Here is a 22,680-nt window from a genome sequence, read left to right on the forward strand (position 1 = left end):
AGTCAGAAAGAGAAAAACAAATATCGTATATTAATGCATGTATGTGGAACCTAGAAAAATGGTACAGATGAGCTGGTTTGCAGGGCAGAAGTTGAGACACAGATGTAGAGAATGGACATATGGACACCAAGGGGGGAAAACTGCGGTGGGGTGGGGATGGTGGTGTGCTGAATTGGGCGATTGGGATTGACATGTATACACTGATGTGTATAAAATTGATGCCTAATAAGAACCTGCAGTATAAAAAAACAAACAAAACAAACAAACAAAAAAAGATTGAGCTAAACTTAAAAAAAAAAAAAAAAAAAGAAACCCTGCTATGCACTCCCATGTCATCCTATCCTTTAGCATTTTCTTCTTACCCACTAGGATGCAGATTCAGTGAGGATAGGTCTCTGCGTTGCTCACGTTGTGCCCAGCGCTTAACATAGTGCCTAGCCAATAATAGGCTCTCAATAAATATTTGTTACATTAATGGGATCTATTAAATAAATTAGTTATTAATTAAAATTGAATATCAGAATGGTTTGGCCTGCCCTACCTCTACATCTTTTTTTGTCTGTTAGGGCAAAACCAAAAACCAACACCCAAAGCCTAAAAACTTGAATAGATGAGAAAATAAGCTTTCCAAAATCTAAAATTTAGGTCTCACACAGACATGTGAAAATCCATGAGAAAAGTTAATACATTTAAATCTTTATACTTAGGAGAGAAATGGGAATCATAGGAGGCACTCCTTAGGGTAGAAAAAGATACTGTCATTAGCCGTATGTGGCTGAACATTAATGAAAGCAGCAGCTTCCAGCTGAATGGCCTGACCCAGATCTGTCAGGCCATATTTGGCTCTATAGAAAATATGTCTTGTCTACTCAGTTCTTGGGGAAAGAAAAATCTGTAGGCTTTTTGAGTCATCTGCACAGAAATACAGCTTATTGGGAAGCAATTATGCAGAAGATATTTTTTGCTTTTAATTTTAACATACATGTGCATACATATATATATATTTTTTTTTTGGCGGGGGTGGGCTGTGCCGTGCGCCTTGTGGGATCTTAGTTCCCCGACCAGGGATTGAACCCAGGCCCTCGGCAGTGAAAGCACAGGGTTGTAACCACTGGACTGCCAGGGAATTCCCAATTTTACTATATTTTTAAAGAGGTAATATATTCACATGGTTCAAGAGTCAAATGATACAAAATGGGATAAGTTGAGAAGTTTCCTTCACACTCCCATCCCTAACCAGCCCTGTCCCCACACTCATCCACACCACTAATAAACACTTTCTTTTTAGCATTTCTTTTTTCCAATATTTATTTATACAGATGGGGGTACATATGTTTACATTCTTATCCCCCCCATTCTCTCCCCCTTACACAAAGGTAATATATGATAGATATTCTGCACCGTTTTTCTTTTTAATAAATTTATTTATTTTATTTATTTATTTTTGACTGCGTTGGGTCTTTGTTGCTGTGCACAGGCTTTCTCTAGTTGTGGCGAGCAGGGGCTACTCATTGCGGTGGCTTCTCTTGTTGTGGAGCACGGGCTCTAGGCTTGTGGGCTCTAGAGCACAGGCTCAGTAGTTGTGGCACACGGGCTTAGTTGCTCCGCGGCATGTGGGATCTTCCCAAACCAGGGCTCGAACCTGTGTCCCCTGCATTGGCAGGCAGATTCTTAACCACTGCGCCACCAGGGAAGTCCCTGCACCCTGTTTTTTCCCCCTACATATATCCTGGAGATATTTCTATGTCAGTATACAGAGAGCTTCCTTTTTCTTTCTTCCTTTTTCTTGCTTTTCTTTTTTCTTTTTCTTTTCTTTTTTTTTTTTTGCATTTGCAATGTATTCCAGGGTATGGAGGGCCCACAGTTTATTTAATTGGTTCCTTATTGATGGTATGTAGGGTATTTCCAATCTTTTGCTATTACAAACAATTCTGTAATGAATCATCTTAAACATGAAAGGGAAGATTATTTTACACTAGTGCAAATAAGAGTGGATTAGAAGCATTAAATAGGGAGAGTCTGGCAAATAGCTAGGAAAAGTCCCTTTGTTGAACTGAGGAGTGAGTGGGTTGGGGAAGGGGCACTGTAGTTAGTTGAATGTGTAATGAATGACCAGGGAGTTCTGTCCAAGGGAAAATTTTTTTCTTGGATTAGTTTTTGCCAAATGGGATAAACAGAAGGTTTGAAAAGAACAACATCAAGTAGGGAGGCTCATCTGTATAGCCTAGGCCCTTAAATTTAATAAGATGTTCTTAGTGTTTGGAAAATAATATCCAGTTTGTCCTTAAGGAGATGGACAAATGATTAGAAAAGCCCATTCTTGGCCACCTCCCAAAATTCCAACAACTTTTTAGAGAGGCTGAGATTGAAAAAAAACAAAAAAGACTCCCTGCCTGATAAAGCCCTGTCAATCTAAGTAGATGTGGTACAGCAGACACTGTTGGTGGCCCACCCAACATCCATCTCCCTTCATCCTTGCTGGCAAAGCCCTGCTTTTGTCAGGTAGCCCCATGTACTATATGCCATAGAGATTGGCTTCATTCCTATCCTATCCAGGATCCAGGCAGATCCTGATTGGTCCAAGTCAATCATGGTGGCAACATTGCCCATGAAGATGTTTGGTTGGGGTATTTGCATATGGCCCGATTTTGGCCAATGATAATTGGCCAATGACAAGTCATCTGCTCAGCTTTAGGGAGAGTAGTTAGGGTCGTGGCCCTCTTTCCTTTATTCATGGGCCAAGAGGTAGTATCTCAAATGTCTGCCCAGTTCTCTTGATCTTGTCATAGTGGGGAACAGAGAATCATTCCTGCCCCGACCCAGCCACAGCTACTCCACAGGTACCTGAGTCAATGAGGGCTGGATAGAACAGCAAGCACCTGGGCAGGTATTCCTTCAAACAATGTTCTTTAAAGGTTTAACTTCAATGTAGTGGAGTTGGGGAGAAATCGATTTTCTATCAATACTTTGTTTATTAGAAACAAATTAACTTCAGTTAATTTTCACTAAGTGAAACAGAGACAGTGTTGTGAAAACATCAGCCAGTCGGTTCACTTTTCCTGTAGTTCTCCTTCCTTTTCCAGCTCTCTTTGATTTTTTTTTGAACCAGACAAGTTCCTCAGAGGCACACTGAAGGGCTTACAGTGTAGGTAACACAAAAGATCACACATAGCTACACAGCACTAGTCACACATTAGTTGGTTTTAGAATCTCTGTTCTATGGATTTTCGTTTTAGGGTTACTGCTTGTGGATGCCACAAATTCACTAGGGATCTAGGTCTGCTTTAGAAAGGAGTTTTGTTGTTTTGTTTTTAAATTTCTCCTCAAGGGCGGTAATTTGGAGGTGGCTGATTTACATTTTGACAGTTTGTTACAATGATAAGCATGGCTTTACAGATGAGCATACCACAATAACTAATCTAGTTGCCCATGCCCTAATCTGGTCTGGGTCACAGATTAAATACAAGATAAGCACTGAGAGTGGAATTACAAAGTGCTGTGGAGCACAGAAGGGGAAAAAAACCAACCAACCAAACAAACAAAAAACAGTGCCCTTTTGTGGCTGGTTAGAAGGTGGTTTGTATACTGGGAAAAAGCATGGGTTTTAGAGCCAGAAAGCAGGTCCAGCTACATAATTTGCTGTGCCCAGCAGAAAATGATAATGTGGAGCCCCTTGCCACGCAATTATTAAGAATCTCAAGGCAGCAGCAGTAGAACCAAGTGCAGGGTCCCCGTGCAGGTGGCACGTCCACGAAGCCGGTCCTGCCAGAGGGGCTTGGGTTCAAATCTCACCCCTGCCATCCCAAAACTTCCTGGCTTTGGGCGAGTCACCCTCTCTCTCTGAGTCTCATTTTTTATCTATAAAATAGTGATAACTGAACCTCCCTTGAAGAGTTGGTATGAGGGTGACATGAAAAGCACTTGACACATGATAGGTTCACATTACTCTTATTTCTTCCTTTGGGTTGTGGGCTCCTTTCCTCAGCTGTTCTCTAGGCATCCATCTTTGACCTTCTATTCTCATTACCCACTTTCTTTTCAATATCTTTCAAAAGGGTATTAGAGTGAGCATTATGAAATGATCCACATCTAATCATTTGTAACCTACAAAGTGGCGATTTTATATGGTTCAACCTAACACAAACTCCTTAGCATGACTGAACAGTATTGTCCTTAGACCCGGGCAACTGAGACCCTTTCTTTGTGCCCACGTTTTAGGGAGCATGCACCTTACCCATCCCCTATGCTCTTCCAGACGCACCCTTCCCTCCTAATGAATAGCCCAGGTGGCAAGTCCTCTACCAGCCCACACTCCTGTACAAGGATCCCAGAATTCCCTGCTCAAATGGCCCTCAGGACCCGCTTGGCCTTTGCCCAGGAGCCTCTTCCTCCTCCTCGCAGCCTGGGCACAAAAGCTGAACGGGAGAGATCATCACCCCACCTGACAGCTGTTTGGGGCAGTGGGCGGAGCTTGCACGGGCCAGCGGGGGTGGAGGAGCGAGCAGGAAGAGATGCTGGCACGCATACGCACCAGTCTCTTCGCAAATCCGCCCGAACCTGTATGGGAGGAGGAGGAGGGCTCGTCTGTGGCTCCTGTTTGTGCGCTTGCCAGTCTCCTCCCGCCTCTCTTCTCTTCTTTTTATCTGTAGAGATGCTTCTCCGCACCTCCTCCCAACTACTTATGATTTCCAAGTATTCTGGACATTTTTACAAACCTCTGTGACTTTCTACACGATGCTGTCTGCAATCTTTCTCACTTTTCAACACCTGATAAAATTCTACTAGTTATTTAAGAACCAGCTTATATATCAACTTCTGTGTTAGTCATCCCGGGCAATCCTATCATCCCAACCCTTACCCTCAGGCTTTTAACTGGGGGGTGTGTGTGTGTGTGTGTGTGTGTGTGTTTTACCCACTGTGATCTTACAACACCCCTTGTGAAAACACATTACACTGTATGTGACTGCTCTTTTGCCCCTGGGCTAGACTGTGTGGGAGCTCTTCCAGGGCAGAAAACATGCTTCTTCATGCTTATTCTCAGTGCCCACCCCCAGAGCTTGGTACTCAGTAGACAGTCAATAAATCTTTCAGTGTGATGTTGTCATCAAAATCCCGGCTCCCCAGTGACCAAGTGGCCTTGAGCAAATTACTGAATCTGTTTCCTGTTCTTTGAAATAGAAATGAACACTATTAGCTTCTTCAGTGGTGCTAAGGATTAAATAAAACAATACATTGAAAGTGCTTCAGCACAATGATAAATAGTATGGACTCAGTAAAGGGTAACCTTAATCAGCTCCTATATATTCTGATTCTTGGTAATGTGTAAGAGGAAGTAAATAGTCCTTTCATGCCAGCAAGGTGGATCCTTGGAATTTGTATTTAATACCACAATCTTAATAGAACTGTGAGAAAATAGGTTTTAAAAACTGCTTTAGGTAAGGCAAGTGATGCTTAAAATTATTTATTAAAAAGGTACCAAGTAATATTTTTTAATAAATTCAAATCATTAGGTAACTCTTGGCACTCTTGGCACTAAATGAGTGAGAAAAATACTACACTGCAATCTATTTTGGGAAGTATTCATAATAATGCTTCTATGTCAACTAAATACAGGGAAATAAGGAAGCATAAAGTGTATTTTTACATCTACCTCTTTAAGAACTTTGCATAAATATATATAAAAACTATTATCTGCTTTTATCATTACACATTTAAGTATTCCTACAAAAATGCTGTAAGTATACATATATACATTCCATTTAGATGTTTTTTTTTTAGAAGTAAAGAGTTGCAAGAAAGTATGTTAATAGAAACACAACAATCACTATGTGTTGCTATATGTATCATATCCAGTGTGCTATGACCTATTACCCCAAACTGGGGACTTTTGTCTATTAGCATATTGTGCAATATTAAATGAAACTACTGATATTTGCTTTTTTGTACCTGTAAATCCTATTTTTATTAAGGAGAAAAACCAAGAAAATGGAATGTGATCTAAGCTTGCAGGAAAAATTAAAATTGATTGATTTTACTTACTTGAATCTTATTGCTAATATAGACTGACTATAAGAAAGTTTGCCTACTTTGGAAAATAATTTAATGAGCTCAATTTTTGTTCTCCAAGCTAGTGCGAATAAAATAGAAAGGATACTGACATAAAGCAGGTGAAGCAAGCAACTGTTTGGCCCGTTGCAAAATCAGACACTTTTCTGCAAGTTATCCATGCTATTAATATGCTATTAACTGTTATAGCTTACAGTCTCAACTACGGGAGATTACAAGCCTACCTATCTACAAGGGCTAATTATGCTATTTTTTTTCTTTTCACAGTAACACATCCCATTGCACTTTGAAGATTCACTCAAGTCCATAACGGCTGCTAATTTTAAAACTTAGGACACATGAAGATATCTGAGGTTGAGAATGAATAAGTTATGGGGGAGGTGGAGATACTGATAGCAAACTTAGGAAGATTTCAAAGGCACAGAAAAAAATTTGGTAAATCTCGTGTATTCTAGGTGGTAGGACTGAAAATTAGTGTTATCCGGGCAATGGCAACAACAATATCATAGTAAAGTAGTTTTTCTTTGAGTGGTCTCTTGTACTTAAAAGTAGAATAAACGGAATCCCATCTTTACTCTCGCCACAAGGCACAAATACTTGATTTCTAAATTGGAGGCCAGAGGAACCAGAAGCTTCCTTATGGAAAGAGATGGCGGAGTTTGGCGTTGAGTTCTCTCTCCTTCCTTAAAAGATCCAGGCTGTGCTTTTTGAAGGCTTCGGACTGCAGCCTGAGTTCATCGTAGGCCTTCTGGATCCCATCTACCCTGCGCTGGAGTTCCCGGACTCTCAAGTTACTATCCACGGCCACTGCCTCTCGTTCAAACCGCTCTAGCGCATGCCTCCTGGCCACATCGGCCGTCTCCAACTTCTCCTCAAGCTGGCGGATCTCCGCTTGCTTGTTCTGAAGCACCTTGCCCCTCTCCATGGACAGCTGCACCAGCTCGTCTTTCTCACAAGTGACGGTCTGCAGCCTGGCCTGCAGCTCCCGGTTCAGCTGGCTGTGTGCCTGCTCGGCCTTGGCCATCCGCTCCACGGCCTGCTGGTGCTGCTGCTTGAGGCTCTGCAGCTGGCTGCGCAGCTGCTCTGTGTCCTTGGTGTGGGCGCAGGCCTGCTGGCTCTGGCACAGCTCCAGCAGTTCCTTCTCTCGGGCCTGGGCCTGGCAGGCCTCCTGAGCGCTCCTCTGCTTCAGAGACTCCAGCTCCTGGGTGAGGGCCTCACTCCGGGCAGTGAGCTGCAATACCTTGGCCTCCTGGTCCTTCAGAGCCTGGCTGAAGAGGTGGTCATTCTCCATCCTCAGCTTCTCATTCTCCTCTCTCAGCTTGATGTTCTGACTTTTGTGTTCATCCTTGAAGCGGATCATCAACTCATGGTTGGCTGCCAGGGTCATAAAGCGTTCCTCCAGCCTCTGGGCCTGCTGGCTCTTGGCCTTCAGCTTCTCAGCCTCCTGCATCCTCTTCTCCTCCAGCTCTGTGTTGAGCAGCTCCAGGATCTGGCAGCGCTCCAGGGCCTCGTCCGACCTCCGCTTCAGGATGCAGATGAGCTGGGACTGCTCCTGGATGCGGGAGTACAGCATCGCCTTCTCACTCTTCTCCTCCTCGGACAGTCCCCGGAGGTTTGCCAAGGCTTCCCTCAGACCATCCAGTTCCTTAAACTCCATCTCCTCTTCCTGGTTTTCTAGTTTTTTGTTTTGCTTATCTAAGGGTTCTTCAGAGGGTGGGGTGTCCATCCTGAGAGCCGTCTCTTCCTGAGGCATCAGCAATCTCCTCTACTATCGGCTGACTGCACGGCCTCCGCCTCCAGATTTCAAAAGCCACAGTGTTGCTAGGGGCTCCTGGCAATGTCTAGCAGTTGTTTTTGCACCCAGTAAGGAGCCCTGTGATTGGTGGACAGGTCTTCAGAATGCTGTGAACTAACAACAGGGGGACCCGGCTGAGTCCAGAACCAATCTGGTCAGGTTATACTTGCCTTTCTAACCAGTCACAGCTCTCAGCCCAGTGTCTGGCCTGTACTGTACAGAGATGCCAAGCCCACTTGATTTCCAGCCAGCATCAGGGGAAGAAGCCTGACTCCGCATAATTTCTCGTGGGAGTAAACAAATCAAGCAGTGGTGACATATTCCTCTTCCCTCTCCCCGCTTCAGTGGTCATGAGAATAAAGTCCTCTCTGTGGAAAGGGTTGGCTCCTTAAAAAATTTGCAATCTATAAATACGAAGTAGCAGTAGTACTCTGAGAGCGGTGATCCTAAATGGCTGTGAGTTTGTACCTGTAGTGTTGAACACACCTCAGTGAAAGAGCAAACCCCAGAGAAATTTCTTTTGTTTCCCGAAGCATTGTCCCCAACTGGGAATACATTTTATTAGCTATTCAGCACTCCCTGTTTTACCCACTGGCACAATAGGGTTACAGAGAAAAGCTTAATGGGCAATATAGACGTGACAAACATTAAAACAGAAAAAAGATTCAAATGAGGCTTACCTTATACACACCAAAGTCAATTCCAGATGGATTAAACAGTTAAATGTAAAGACTAAAATGAAAACAAAGTATTAAAAATGGAAACTAGAGGAAAATAAGGGTAAGCATTCAAGTTCTGGGTCAGGAAGGACTTTCTTAGCTTAAATATTATGTAAGAGATGAATAAGGTAACACTTAATTTGACTTAAACATATAAAGTTATATATAATTTTAAAAATTATGTGACTCTGAGGTCTCTCCAGCCCCTTCTTCCTCAGGACCTGCCTCATGTTTTAGTTTTATTCCCTAGCCTAACACCAGCTATTGACGTTTCCCTAGCAGGCCCTGTCTGTAGGTGTTCCCTCTGCCTGGAATGCTTTTTCCCACTTTGTCCCTTGTCGCTCTAGTAATTTACTCAGCATTTTATACTTAGATAAGAATCACCTCCTCTGTGAAACCTCTCCTAGCCCCTAAGTGTAGATGTGACCACTCAACTCTTTTAGTGCAGCCGCTCTAGCCTATTTGTACTTCCAACAGAGCATTTGAAAGCCTTACTGCACTAATCATTTACTCCCCTGCCTTCCCCTGCTAAACTCTGAGATCCTTAGGGGCAGGAACTGTGTCTGTTTCATCCTTGATGACTAGACCAATGCCTTGGGGAGACTCAGATAAATATCTGTTGAATGGATGTTGAAGGCAAAAATCAAATAGAGAAAAATATCCACCATAAATATGACAGACAACAGATTTATATTTTTACAAAGAGCCTGTACAAATCAATAAAGCATTAACATCTTAAAAGAGAAATAAACAATTGAATTCACAGATGAGGGGACAGAAATGGCCAAGAATTGAACCCTATCAGGGATCCAATAAATATAAGTTAACATTAGATATCATTTCATCTATCAAATAAGTCAAAAATTTTCCCCTTCTTTTAAGATGACCCAGGACTGGTAAGGGTATAGTGAAATAGGTGCTCTCTTATACCATGGTAAAAGTCAATTGATGTATTGAGAACTTAAAACACCTTTATGCCTTTTGAACTAATGATTGTCCTTCTGTCCTTCTGAAAGAAAGACCTTTCTCTGAAAGAAAAAGTTTTGCTCAAAGTGTGGTTTATAACAGCTAAAAGTTGGAAACCAAAATATCCAAAAAAGAGAAAATTTTAAGAAAATTATATTTTCATATAATAGAATATTATGTAGACATTAAACATTATCATGTTTATAGGTAATTTAATGGCATGGAAATACTTGTGTTTGAAAGATAATTGAAAAAAGCAAGATAAAAAAGTTAAAATTTAGAACGATCTTAATGATGTGAAAACTTAAGCACAGAGCAAAGAGTTAGCTATTCCTGCAGTCACTGTTAAGTCTGTGGTCAGACTTAATTTCTCAAGTCATGATGATAAGGAAAAAGCCTGGGGTGTTATTATACATGGATGGATTTTTAAATGCTTCAGGTTTCACTTGGAGCAAAATAGATCTGAAAGAAGAGTTTGAGATTTTTGCTTTGGTCTCAAAGATCAGGATCTCCTGTCCCAAATCCCGAATCTGTCTATCAGGGAAAGCTTTCACCAGCAAAAGTCTGGGAAAATCTCCTGAACTAAAATTTTAATAACTTAAATTGTAGGTTATTTAGGGTTTGTGAAAGTGAATTAAAAAATGTGAGTGAAACTTATTTTTAATTTCCCCCTCACATCTCTTCTTCACTTTTCCTTAAATTTCAAGCTTCATATGCTGAAATGGAACTTGAAAAGCTGAGGCAAGTGACTAGAAAATTAGAATAGTCCTCTTCATTTAAATAAAAGGGTCAGACATACATTGAAAATTTTATTTGCTGATTATTATATATGGTTGTCTGATGTAGTAAAGTGAATTCACAGAATATGTTTCCTAAGAAAAGAAAAGAAAAGAAAAGAGGAAAAATACTCAAGATGTTAATAGCAGTTGTTTCTTGAGGATGAGCTTACGGATGCTTTCCCCTCTCTTTGTACCTAAGTCCCTTGCACATAATGGATGCTCAATGAAATCTGTTGATTAAATACATTTCCTACATTAGGAATATTTTATATATCTCTTCTACGTTAAAATTATTTTAACTATTAAATTCATAGATCACTTGTCAAGGTTAAGAAGCTCAAAAGATCCTAATCAGTATTCATTCACTGATTTATTCAACAAACATTTGTCATGTATGTATGGTGCGGTGCTAGATGCTAAGTATACATTAATAAATTAGGTATATCACTCTTCTCAGAGAACTTTCAGTTTAGTAATAATGACTTTTGGCTCCTTTCTGCCATGGTTTTCTTTGTTATGCCATTTTCCCACCTACCTCTGACCCTGAAGGTATCCAGTATATTCCCTTTCCAGAGGTCCAAGTCATGAACCTTGGCCAATGTTCTCCCTAGTGGTGACCAACGAGTTCCCTCCACTTGTCTTTGTTAAGTCTTTTAACATCTCCTTTTTAAAGCTGCTATTTACAGAGTTCTTCTATATGCCCTACATAGTACTAGGCATTTGTACATCTTCTCTCATTTAATTCTGACAATATTCTTGAAACATAGGCATTATCATCCACATTTTATAGTTGGCAGGGAACAAAGAAACTAAGGCACAGAGAGGTTAAGTTGTCCCAAGTCACTCAGAGAGTAAGTGATAGAGACAGAATTCAAACCCAGATTTTTTGATACCTAACCCCATGGTCTTTAGTTCATCATTCATTCATTTGCTTAATCATTCATTCATTCAATTCACATACTGAGAAACTGTTATGTCCAAGATTTGCAGTCCCAGCTCTTAAGATGATTACAGTCTAATGATGGAGACAAATAACAGTAAAACAGCAATTCAGTATGATAACTGCTAACATAATCATGGATAAATTGGACACATCACTCTTCTCAAAGAATAAAAATAGGGGCACAATGATCTGAAGTCTGATCCCACATCCTGACTGAGGTGCTGAATGTGAAGAGTGAGAGTCTTCTTTTTGTAAGGCTGAAGGAGAACCAGTTCTTTTGGAACAAGTCAGCCAAAGAAGTGGAAGGAATGTTCTGTGATTGGATCAAATGTGTGGGAGCATTTCTTTTGTAAAACAAACTAGTGAAATTAGTGAATGAGCCTGCGGGGGAGTGGAGACAGGAGAGGAGATAGGAGAGCAATCCCAAAGGAGAATGGGGATTCTTCTTGGAACAAGAATTCTTCTTGGGACAACTTAACCTCTGTGTGCCTTAGTTTCTTTGTTCCCTGCCAACTCTAAAATGTGGATAATAATGCCTATGTTTCAAGAATATTGTCAGAATTAAATGAGAGAAGACGTACAAATGCCTAAGAGTACAAGAGAAGGCAGATGTTCGGGGACTTTTTACGTAAATGGTGAGTATGGATGAGAGATGTACAAAGAAGTCCAAGCAAGTTCCCTGGACGTAAGCCTAGGCTAACAGTAATCATGCTTTGGTGGGCTCCTAGGCCATGTGAACAGGTTATGCAGTTTCCAGGATCCTCACCATCTACTTAAAAGCTGCAGCAGTCATGATGGTTGGGGAAATTTCGGCCTCCCTGGAAAAAGTCAGCAGTGACTCTTTGGAATATTACTTCATTTTTTAAATAATGGAATTTTGAAGCATTTTTCACCAAACGGGGAAACAAATTACATGGCTACCTAGCTCTTGATTTCTCCAGTGCCCATCTGTATGATACCCTAGTCTTCTGAAAATGGATCACTTCTCCCTGGCCACAGGGTGGACACATAATCCACACAGGGCCAAGCATAAGATCTTACCCTATCCATTCCTGGCTACCGTGAGTGGTCCAACAGGTGGGGATGTGACCCAAGCCTGGCCAGTTTCTCCCAGAGCTCTCTCAAGCTGAATCCAGGAAAGAGAAGTGCTTTAGCTGAGAGCTTGTGATGCTGGAGCTGCCTGCCCCTGAGGAAGAGGAGAGACAGTATCTGAGTTCCTGGTTCCAGCCCACGAGTCCCCAAAGTAATCTAGTTCCTGTAGTACTTCCTTAATTCTCTGGGCTAACAGTTTATTTCCAATAAATCCCCCTTTTGGGCTTATTTCTGGTTGGGTTTCTGGAAAAAGAAAAAGAGCCCTAAAACATGCAGTTCAAGGAAATGCCTCCAGTTTAAGAAAATAAAAAAACTCAGCAGGGACTTTGCCTAAAAATCCCACTGGATGAAAAGTCTGTCAACTTGAGTTCACCAAAGAATTCAGGTTGCCTACACTTTATAATGCATGAAAATCCCATTTAGCCTTCCTCTTGTAGCCAGGTGAGATTAAAGCTTTTATATTTTTTTTTGGAAAAACAATGTGACACGACATCCCCTTGGATGACCCAAGGTAGTTGGAAGTTCTGTGGGCAGATGCAAGGATGGTTCTATTGTCCCCTCTGGTGTTTTGGGGATCTGGGGATGGGGAAGGTGGGCATTCCTAGTCCTAGATGGGGAGATACTAGAACCCATCTCATTCATGCTTCATAGCTGGCTGGATGCTGGCAGATGGCTGAGCAGGTAACTGGAAAAAGGGCTGAGAAAGTAGCTTGTAGTATGAAGTGGCAGGAGCTGGAACAGGATTTTCACTTCTGCTATGGCTCTAGCCGACCTTGGAGGTGTGCCTCCTTTCACCTCATCTTGTCCCTCCCTGCAGCCAGAACAGGAAGAGGAAATACAGCTAGATTAACCACCCTCCTAAAAGACCTTGAGAGACAATGAGGGAAGGGCATTGTTTTAGGTTAGTTGCTCTTACTGGCCAGTGGGTCGAAGGTTCTCGCATCTGTTTCGGGGAAGGGAGGCAAGCACTCCAGATGTTTTCAATGACATTCGTTAGATACCTGTTGTAAGATCTCACCCTCCCCTCACCACCCAGGCTTCCCCCAGGCTGTATTAAATCAGGGCTTGTTTTGTGAATGGAGAGCTAGTGGGGTACTAAGGGGGAGTAATGTTTTATGTATTAAATGACCCAAAAATGTGTTTGTGGAAAACTTTAAGAATAAATGTTAATGTATCTTCAAAGCTTTTCAACTACTTTTTAAAAATAAAAGCTCTACTCTTAATAACATAGCTGAAGCTTCCAATTTAGAGGAAATGATGCCCAGAGTTGCAGTAAAGACTCTGGAGAAATATTAGCCCAAAAGTTCTTTAGCCTTGCTAGGGAATTTAGATTTTAGGGCTCTTAACATAAAGTATTTCATTTAAAACAAGAAGTCAGATTAATCTGACAATTAAATCATATAATAATTTATTCTAAGGGTTTTTACAAAATACTTTATGAAAATTATACAGACACAGGAAGTACAGTATAATTTAACAATTTTCATTCTAATTAAAACTTTGTTGCAAGGCATGTCTGCGACCACTCTCATGCTGCTTTCATATAGTAGAGTTATAAGAAAAACAGAATCTCATATACGCAAGGTTTTTGTTTTATATACTGGCACTCTATTACAAAAATACAGGCTTGAGACTTACCTTAGGAGAAAATTAAGCCCAAAACTAAATTCCACCTATGGCCAGTGGGTGGCACCAAAGCACATTTGGAACGTTAATACTGGGAAAAGGGAAAGTTTCTCAAGGCAAAAAATATACGCAGTAAATATAGTCTCATTGCCCTAACATGGAATTCCATTTTCAATAGAGATTACAGAGTAAATAGTTTTCTTATGAACAAATTCTTTATCATCACTGATATTCTGCCTTTTTTTCCCCTCGTAGGAGTATCTTTCAGTCACTCTTCTATAACCAACATTTTTTCAGTTCATGCAAGGGTTTTCAATGATCAAGTGGCAGGCCCTCCTAACTGTAGCACAAAACTGTGGTTTGAAACACATGGCGGTGGGACTTCCCTGGTGGTCCAGTGGGTAAGACTCCACACTTCCAGTACAGGGGGTGCGGGTTCGATCCCTGGTCGGGGAATTAAGATCCGACAAGCCTTGTGGCACGGTCAAAAAATGAAAAAAAAAAAGAAAGAAAGAAACACATGATGGCAAATTTGAAAACTTTGTTCATTAACACCCCACATTTAATTATTTTTGGCAGCTTTTTCTTTGAAGCAGCAGCAATGGTTTGATTTTCTTAACTTTCTCAAACATCTTCTTTAATGCTGGAGTCACAAACACGTTACATATTTTGTTATCATTTAAGTCTCTTGGGCTTTGTAACCGAAGAAGTACATGCAGGTTGACTTTAACATGCTGCGTAGCATTTGTTATGGCAATAGATAGAAGGTGAGGATCTCTGTCTACATAGTAAGATTTTTAAGATCAGATTCCACCTGTTTAGTAGTTTTCAGTGGAGGAGCCAGTGGACTTTGGGTTCACTTGGAAATCTTGGCAATCAACAGCATTCTGAGAGGCAGGGTTGCTTCAATCCAAGTGTTGGGGGAATTTACCATCTTTTCCCAGAGAGCAACTTCCTCTGAAGTAGAGTCCATCCAATCCACTTCAGTACCATAGCTTTTCCCTGGAAAAAAAGGGAAGCTTTGCATTTAGAAAGGAATAGCTCATTGGGAAAAACTGAGTCATTCTCTAATTATAATCACCAATGGAGACAGCTAGGGAGAGTTTTAACATCACCAGGAGGGCAGAGAAAGAACTGTTTAACCATCTGAGATATCCAATAATGGGACCCACCACAACTGGGATTATTCTCATTACTCTCAGAGTAATGATTTCTCTTCACATTCATATAAAAGGTAGATGAGAATCTGTCAGGTGCATAAGGGGATAGTAGGGAGGATTCCAGCATTGGTTGGAAGTGACAGTAGGTGATCTCTAGGGAAGTGCAGTTACGGCTTTAGTGTCTAACAGACTCAATTTTGAATCTTGGCTCTGCCACTTATTAACTCTGTTTCTTAATTTCTTGGAACATCAGTTTCTCTGGGGATAACATTAGAAACAACTCATAGAACTGCTGTGAGGATTAAATGAAATAATGCAAATAAAGCACTTAGTACAGTGATCAGTGCTCCATAAATATTAGTTACTATTATTATGCAAAGCACACTTTTAGCCATGAAGGGCCATAAATGTTTTTTCAGGAAAGAGTAGTGATGAAGGCTTTTCTGGTTTCCCCCACAATAACTTAAGCTCTGTATGGACAGACATTGCATCCTGTTAATCTTTGTATCCAGAGTCCTTGGCACACAGCCTGACATTCCTTCACTCATTCATTATACTTAACAGAAACAACATCTGTTTTCATTAGGAAGAAGCAAAACAACAAACCAACCAATCTCTAGTGTCTCCAGAAGCATTTGACTCATGGAGAATTAAAAATGTAACAAATGTTACCTGTTCCAAAGCCAATCCGAAGACCTCCCAAAAACTGGTTGCTTAATTTGTAATGGTCCCAGACGGTAAGCTCGACACAGGCTTCCGTCAGGTCCTCGGGCCTGAACCCATCATACACCATGGTGTGGTTGAAGACAGGGTTGGTGGTTTTCCCCACAGCTCTCGTCTTCTGGCGACTTTTCCTACTTGTATCTGGAAGGATGGTACTACAAAAGGAAACATTATTGTGAGAGCATTTTAATAAGACAGTAAACTCATGCTTTCAGTGTGCTTCAGCTACTGAGGATTGGCGAGAGGAAATGGAAGAAAAAAAGAGTGTAGAGAGATGGTGATGGTGATGGCGATGGTGGGGCATCCTGCTGGAAAGACTCTCTGCACCAGAGTGGACCACACTTTCTTGGAATCCTGACTCTACCACTTAGTGGCTGTGTAGTGTAAGAAATTGACTTAATCTCTTAGACACTTGCTTCCTCATCTATAAAATGGGAATGGTGATGCCTACCTCAAAAGGTTAATATTAGAATTACATATTAAGCAAACAACTTAGTTCAGTACCTGCACTTAGTGTTTACTATGTAGCAATTGTTTGAGGATTCCTCTAAAATCTCTTCCTGATTATCTGTGATAGCCTAAGAAATCAGTCTTGTACAGAACTGAAAAAGAAGAGAAACCTCTCCAATTTGCTAGATTTGACTTTGGGAATAAATTATGTTACATATTTGCAATTATTTATATTTACTTTATGGTAATAATTGAAATTAATTTAACCTACCATGCCTCTTGTGAAGGCAAGAAGGGCCGGGACTAGTCTTGGAATGGGAGACTGACCTGAGCTGAAAAACTTATCAGTTTAACATCTATGAAGAATATGTATAGGGAAAATCATAAATAAGGTCATATAAACTTAAATAGCTACAACTGGTCCTCTGGTAGAATATATACAGATAAAATTAGTCAGAGAGAGTTAGGATGGCACAATAATATCTGTTTAGTTACTATTTACTAGATGCCAAGCATTTATATTACAACAGAGAAAAAGGCTGCAACTTAAAAACCCAAATTGTCTTCAGCTCTTACGAGCTAATTATTAATATGGGTCTATTTAGCAAATAACTTCCCAGGTATTTACAGACTGATGCAAAAGGCCTTTTGCAAATGGGCCACAAAACAGATGCTCCACAAAGGATCCAAGAGGTGTGGCATCACCATTAGCCATTTCATAAACTCTTTAGTATTGAATATTGTCCTCATCAGCAGATGTACCTCCTAGAAGACATTGCGTATCTAAGTATGTCATCTCTGGTTTCCATTGTATATATTCCCTCTTATCTTTATGATTTTAAAACTAAATGAAGTACTTCCCTGGTGGTGCAGTGGTTAAGAATTGCCTGCCAATGCAGGGGACACAGGACACAGGTTCAATCCCTGGTCCGGGAAGATCCCACATGCTGCGGAACAACTAAGCCCGTGCACCACAACTACTGAGCCTGTGTTCTAGAGCCCGCGAGCCACAACTACTGAGCCTGCATGCCACAACTACTGAGGTCCGTGCGCCTAGAGCCCGCGCTCCGCAACAAGAGAAGCCACAACAATGAGAAGCCTGTGCACCACAACGAAGAGTAGCTCCCCGCTCGCCGCAACCAGAGAAAGCCCGCACGTAGCAGCTAAGACCCAATGCAGCCAAATATAAAAAAATAAATAAATAAATTTATTTAAAAAAAACCAAAAAGCAAAAAACTAAATGAAGCCTTGGAGGGGGTTCATGTCAAAGGTCCCTCTAGCTCAAGTCGCCATTGTCTCAAGTTATTTCATTTATACTACGAATGATGACTTTCAGCATCACAGGTACAGAAAAGTAAAACCAAGCAGCAAAGGCCAGGCTATTGTAGAACTGAGGGAGGAGAGTTATCAATGCTGTTACCATTTAACAAAAGAATTTAGATGGCTGCCCCTTAGCAGTGGTAGATCAAGGCATTCCTTCACCCAGATGTGCACTTCTCCAGTTGTAGGAAGCTTTTTACCTGTAACAGAAAAGAGAGAGAGAAAATGAAATTCCACTGCCACTCCTCTCTTGGCAGTACTGCATCCAAAGATGCCAACCTAAAAATGGTCTGACATAGTGACGCTAGCTAGTGCTTGATCATATGATCCTAGTTGATTGTATCTATTCTTAACTATATCTTTCATAGTCTGGCTATACTGAGCTCAGATAGCTCTATGAAAATAATTTAATTGATTCCAAGTACAGAGTATTACATCATTCTTTTTGGGTTTTGCTTGACTCAATGAGATCAATTATAGATATTAGGTATGTGAATCATCCATTTACAGTTATATTCAAAACTACTCAGTGAAATGCATATACCTTTCAAATATTATTACCAATATCAATTGGTGCTGATAGGAGGCATTTTAAACATATTTGAGTATAGAGTAACCAAAACAGGTACTGGTTAAGGTACAGTCACTCTTCTTGTTAGAAGGAGTTACAAATTTTATAGGACTATTGTATAGACACACATAAGAGCCAGTATTATAGACAGGGAATTACTCACAAGTTGGCTTAGTCTGAAGTTGTTGTCTAGGTTGGGTGCACATGGATGGAGGAATACTACCGTATATTTCTGGATAGGTGGACCCAATCAGTCAACCAACCAGTATTTAATGGGCATCTATTACGTGCTCAGCCCTATGCTAGGAATGCCATTGGACATACAAGGAATACAGGAAATCTATGTCCTTGGGAGATGTTTACAGTTAAGCTAGAGAGAGAAACACAATAAAAACTATAAAAATGTAATATAAGAATGAAATGCAAAGTTATTACTGTAACGTTCTAGAAGATGATGTGATCAGTGAGGTAAAAACATTCAGGAAAAGCTTTAGGGAGGAGATGGGACTTCATCTAAGACTTGGATAGGCTACTGAAAGCACCTGAGTTTGCAACCCCTGATTTCAGTCCTAACATTCACATAGATTCTTAAGGAGGACAACTTGGGGAACTGTGTGGGAAATGAGAGGGGGGTTAGCACTCATTTCCTGACAGTCTCTTGCTCCTTAACTGTGCTGGAAACTGAGGCCCTAACATCAAGGATGCAATTAAAAATTCTGAAGAAAAAGCTTTCTCCCCTAATGAGACCTTGAGCGTAGAGGACAAATGAGCTCTAATTTCTTAGGGGCTTCATATGAATTCTCCCAATTCCCACCTATGGGGGAAAAAAACACACCAGTTCCATTTGTATCACAGCACTATACAGGAAAGGCCATTCACGCTGTGCAGATACAAACTTTTGGGAGAGTGAGGTAAAAGTTAAAACAAGGGCTGTAAGCTGGACTGAAAAAAAAAATGAGAATTTTTCTCATAGAAACAGAAAATAGAATAGTGGTTACCAGGAAGGGGAACCTGGAAGCTGTGGTTTAATGGGTATAGAGTTTCAGATATACAAGATGAAAAAGTCCAGAGATCTGCTTCACAACATTGTAAATATACTTAACACTACTAATGGTACACTTAAAAATGGTTAAGAAAAATTTTATGCTATGTGTTTTTACCACAATAAAAAAAAAAAGAAAATTTTGTAGTTTACAACTGTGGATTGACTCATTCGGTCTATACGATTACTAAATTAGTAAGTTTATTTAGGGCTTAACCTTTGAAAAACTCATAGAACTCAAAGAAATCCTTGAAGAGGGGAGGCATAAGGTAAGGACATAAATCTGGACAGAAAATCACTACATACCAGGCATTGGCTCTGGGACATACTGGAGAGCTAACTTCATTTCACCTCTGTTTTCTGCTTCAAAGGCAACTGGTGCCGTCTGGAAAATGAAGGAATGTCAGCAGGTATGAGACACAAACCATTTACCCTGTTTGTTGGTGCTCTGTTACAGGACCATATCTGCCTCATTTCTCAGATTAGGTATCACTCATGAGTGCCCTGGATTAAAATTTCCCTCCCCATCAGAGCTAGACTGTTGCTTTTATATCTGAGAAAGCTATATTGCATATCTTTGCGGGGTACCCAGAAAACATTTCAAGGCCTTTAGTTCAGAGAAATCAGAATGGCTTCCTTGGAGACAGGAGAGGTGTTCTGGGATGCTTTGGTTTTTATAAAAACACATACATTTTGTCAGTCATTCAGCCAGCACATAAAACAACTTATTTGTATTCTCTTTCTTTGAAGGAGTAAGAAGATTCAGGGTGGGGGTGGGCAAGGCGGGGGACAAATATTACATTTTCAAAGCTGCATTAACCTAATTATTTTAGACCAAATGAGGAGATGTCTGTAAGAATAACAAAGACTGAACAATAATTTTAAAACATATCTATTATAAGAGAGAGAGAGTTCTACTTTCAAATTCTGGTCTTTTAGAGCCTTATTTCCAAAACATGGCTACATGTCAGAAACACAAGGGAAGTTAGTTAAAAATGAGATGCTTTTGACAACTTCTGAGGAGTTCTCATCTAGCAAGTCTTGGGTAGACCTAGAAATATGTGCTTCAGGTGATTCTGATGCGATATTTTGGAACCATTTCTTGTGGAACTGTTTTATTGTGTAGATACTTAATAATAGTTTGTATTAATTGTATGTATCACTTGCAGCTATGATGGACTAGCTGGGATCACACCAACCCTCACGATGAGGATAAAAAAAAACTGGATTAAAAGAATCTATTTGAAGGTGATGAAGAATTATTACGATAGACAGGACTCAAATGAACAAGATGTTGGAGCCTGACATTCTCTGCTTTCCACTTTGAGGCATTAGCTGATTTTCGAGTAGTGCCAACTGAGAGCACAACAAGCCTAGCAGAAAGAGACTAAGAAGCTGAGCAGGGCCTCTCACAGTGCTGGGGAGGCAAAAACTGGCCAGCTAAGGAGAGATGGTCTCGGAAAATACTCTAGACCAGTAGTTCTCAAAGTACGGTCTCCAGGCCAGCAGCATCAGCAATGCCTGGGAATTTGTTAGAAATGCATATTCTTGGGCCAGATCTTACCAAACCAGAAATCCTTGAAACAGGGCCAGAAACCTATGTTTTAATAAGTCCTTCAGGTGAATTGGATACATGCTAAAATTTGAGAACTACTACCTAGGTTTTCAGTTGCAACCCATGAAAGACCACAGCCTAGGAATATGGGCAAAGAAAAACTAGATCAGACCATGTGAAAGCTGAACCCCAGCTTCTAGTCAGTTCATTACCAGACTAGATTAAGGCAGTGTGTCCTTACTCTGTGTGTCAGATGCAAAAGTAAACCCTCTCAAATTATCCCTAGAATTTTTCATATGCAATGTCCAGCATGCGATAAAAAATGAACAGGCATATTAGAACAAAGGACCAAATGACCAAACTAAGATAAAAAATTAGATAAGAGAGACTCACAAATGTTTAAGATATTGGAGTTTTCAGATACACACTTTAAATAACTTTGATTAATAAATTCATAAAGATAATGTGAAGATGGAGAATTTTAGCAGAGAAATGGAATCTATAAAAAAGAATGAAATGAAAATATAAATCTGAAAAGTATAATTGAGGACCTGTAGATGGGTGTAACAGCAGATTAGACACAGCAGATAAGAAAATTATTGAACTGAAAGATAGGTTAGCAAAAAGTAGCCAGCCCAAAGAATAGAGAGGAGAAAAAAAAAAAAGAATAGAAAATATAGAAAAGAGCATAAGAAACAAATGGGACAGAGTGAAAAGACATAATGATCCCAAACTATGGATAAGCATTCTGAATGAAAACGCAATTTTACAGCAGCTCTCTCCGGTATCCTAGGCCCCAAACCAACCAACCAACAAACCAAACAAAAAACTCTGCACTTACCTTCCGCTTTAGAGGGTACCACTTCAATTGTTTATTCTGTTTGTTATCCCAGTCCCAAGTTTCCAAATCAAGTTCCACTTCCCCTAGAAAACTATTGCGCTTAAATGTATCTCGATGCCAAACAGACAGGTTCAGTTTCTGTGTCTTTAAGATTTGCCTGTCGATTTTATACTGCAGTTCAAAGAAGGAAATTAAAGTGGTAAATAATATTATTTTATGCCAAAGTTATGACATAGAGATGAAGAAAAAAGTCATCTGGGTAGATCAGATTTTCTCATCTGTTAGGTTTCAAGTCTCAAGAATATTGCAAAGTCATCTTATTCTAAGTGTCTTGTTTCAAAGAGCTCAAATTCATCTTTCACAAAAGCTCATTTTTCTTTCCCCCTCTGGAAAAGCAAATGATGGCTCAAATATCATAGCCGGTAATAGCTCTCTAAAAACAAAGGCCAATTATTCAATTTTTACTGGATGTTTTTAGTTCTAACTAGATATAACATAAATCAAATTCAGTCTAAAAATACAAATGAAGTTTAATCCAATGGTCTGTTGTCTACCTAAGGACAAAGTATTTTTTTAAATAGACTTTATTTTTTAGAGCAGTTCTAGATTCACACAAAATTGAAAGTACAGAAGAGTTCCCATATATCACCTGTCCCATATACATACAACCTCTCCCACCATTATCCTGCAAGGACAAGATTATTTTTCAAGAAAAGATCAACCTGGTTTTTTTGGCATCCCAATAGTTTTAATCTAAAATGTAGTCAATCCTTGATTATATATAATCATGGAAGGGATAATAGTGTTTCTAATCTAAAAATAATCTCTACTTGGCTTTATGATATACTACTTGACTGTCCATTTTGGTTGTAGCAGACTTGCCTTTCTCTGAGTTTACCATTTAAACTAGCTGGCTTTTCCTGAGTATAGGGTTGAAGTAGCTGACCTAGAAATAGCTAGGGTGCTGAGGTATATCATAGTCAAATCATAATTAAAAACTTGCTACAGAAAATTCACCCATGGATGACTGAG

The 22,680-nt window shown here is 40.2% G+C and overlaps 2 protein-coding genes across 20 annotated transcripts in view; both read right to left on the reverse strand.

Annotated features, from left to right (window-relative positions):
* Nucleotides 1-1,023: 1,023 nt before the first annotated feature.
* CCDC89 (coiled-coil domain containing 89) lies at nt 1,024-13,601 on the reverse strand. Its single transcript, XM_082343377.1, has one exon. The coding sequence runs from the start codon at nt 7,817-7,819 to the stop codon at nt 6,704-6,706; it is 1,116 nt and encodes a 371-aa protein (XP_082199503.1). The 5' UTR covers nt 7,820-13,601; the 3' UTR covers nt 1,024-6,703.
* A 144-nt stretch (nt 13,602-13,745) lies between these two features.
* SYTL2 (synaptotagmin like 2) overlaps nt 13,746-22,680 on the reverse strand; it is a 101,456-nt gene continuing 92,521 nt past the window's right edge. For all 19 annotated transcript variants that reach the window (XM_082343280.1, XM_082343279.1, XM_082343281.1 and 16 more), the window contains 5 exons: nt 21,649-21,819; nt 19,559-19,637; nt 17,740-17,839; nt 15,819-16,024; nt 13,746-14,988 (listed from right to left, as the gene is read on the reverse strand). In XM_082343280.1, the coding sequence (XP_082199406.1) occupies nt 14,843-14,988; nt 15,819-16,024; nt 17,740-17,839; nt 19,559-19,637; nt 21,649-21,819 (702 nt within the window). In that variant the 3' untranslated portion in view covers nt 13,746-14,842. The remainder of the gene's footprint in view (nt 14,989-15,818; nt 16,025-17,739; nt 17,840-19,558; nt 19,638-21,648; nt 21,820-22,680) is intronic.

The sequence above is a fragment of the Balaenoptera borealis genome (genome assembly GCF_965194805.1).
Source record: "Balaenoptera borealis genome assembly, chromosome: 11".
Lineage (NCBI taxonomy): Eukaryota > Metazoa > Chordata > Mammalia > Artiodactyla > Balaenopteridae > Balaenoptera > Balaenoptera borealis.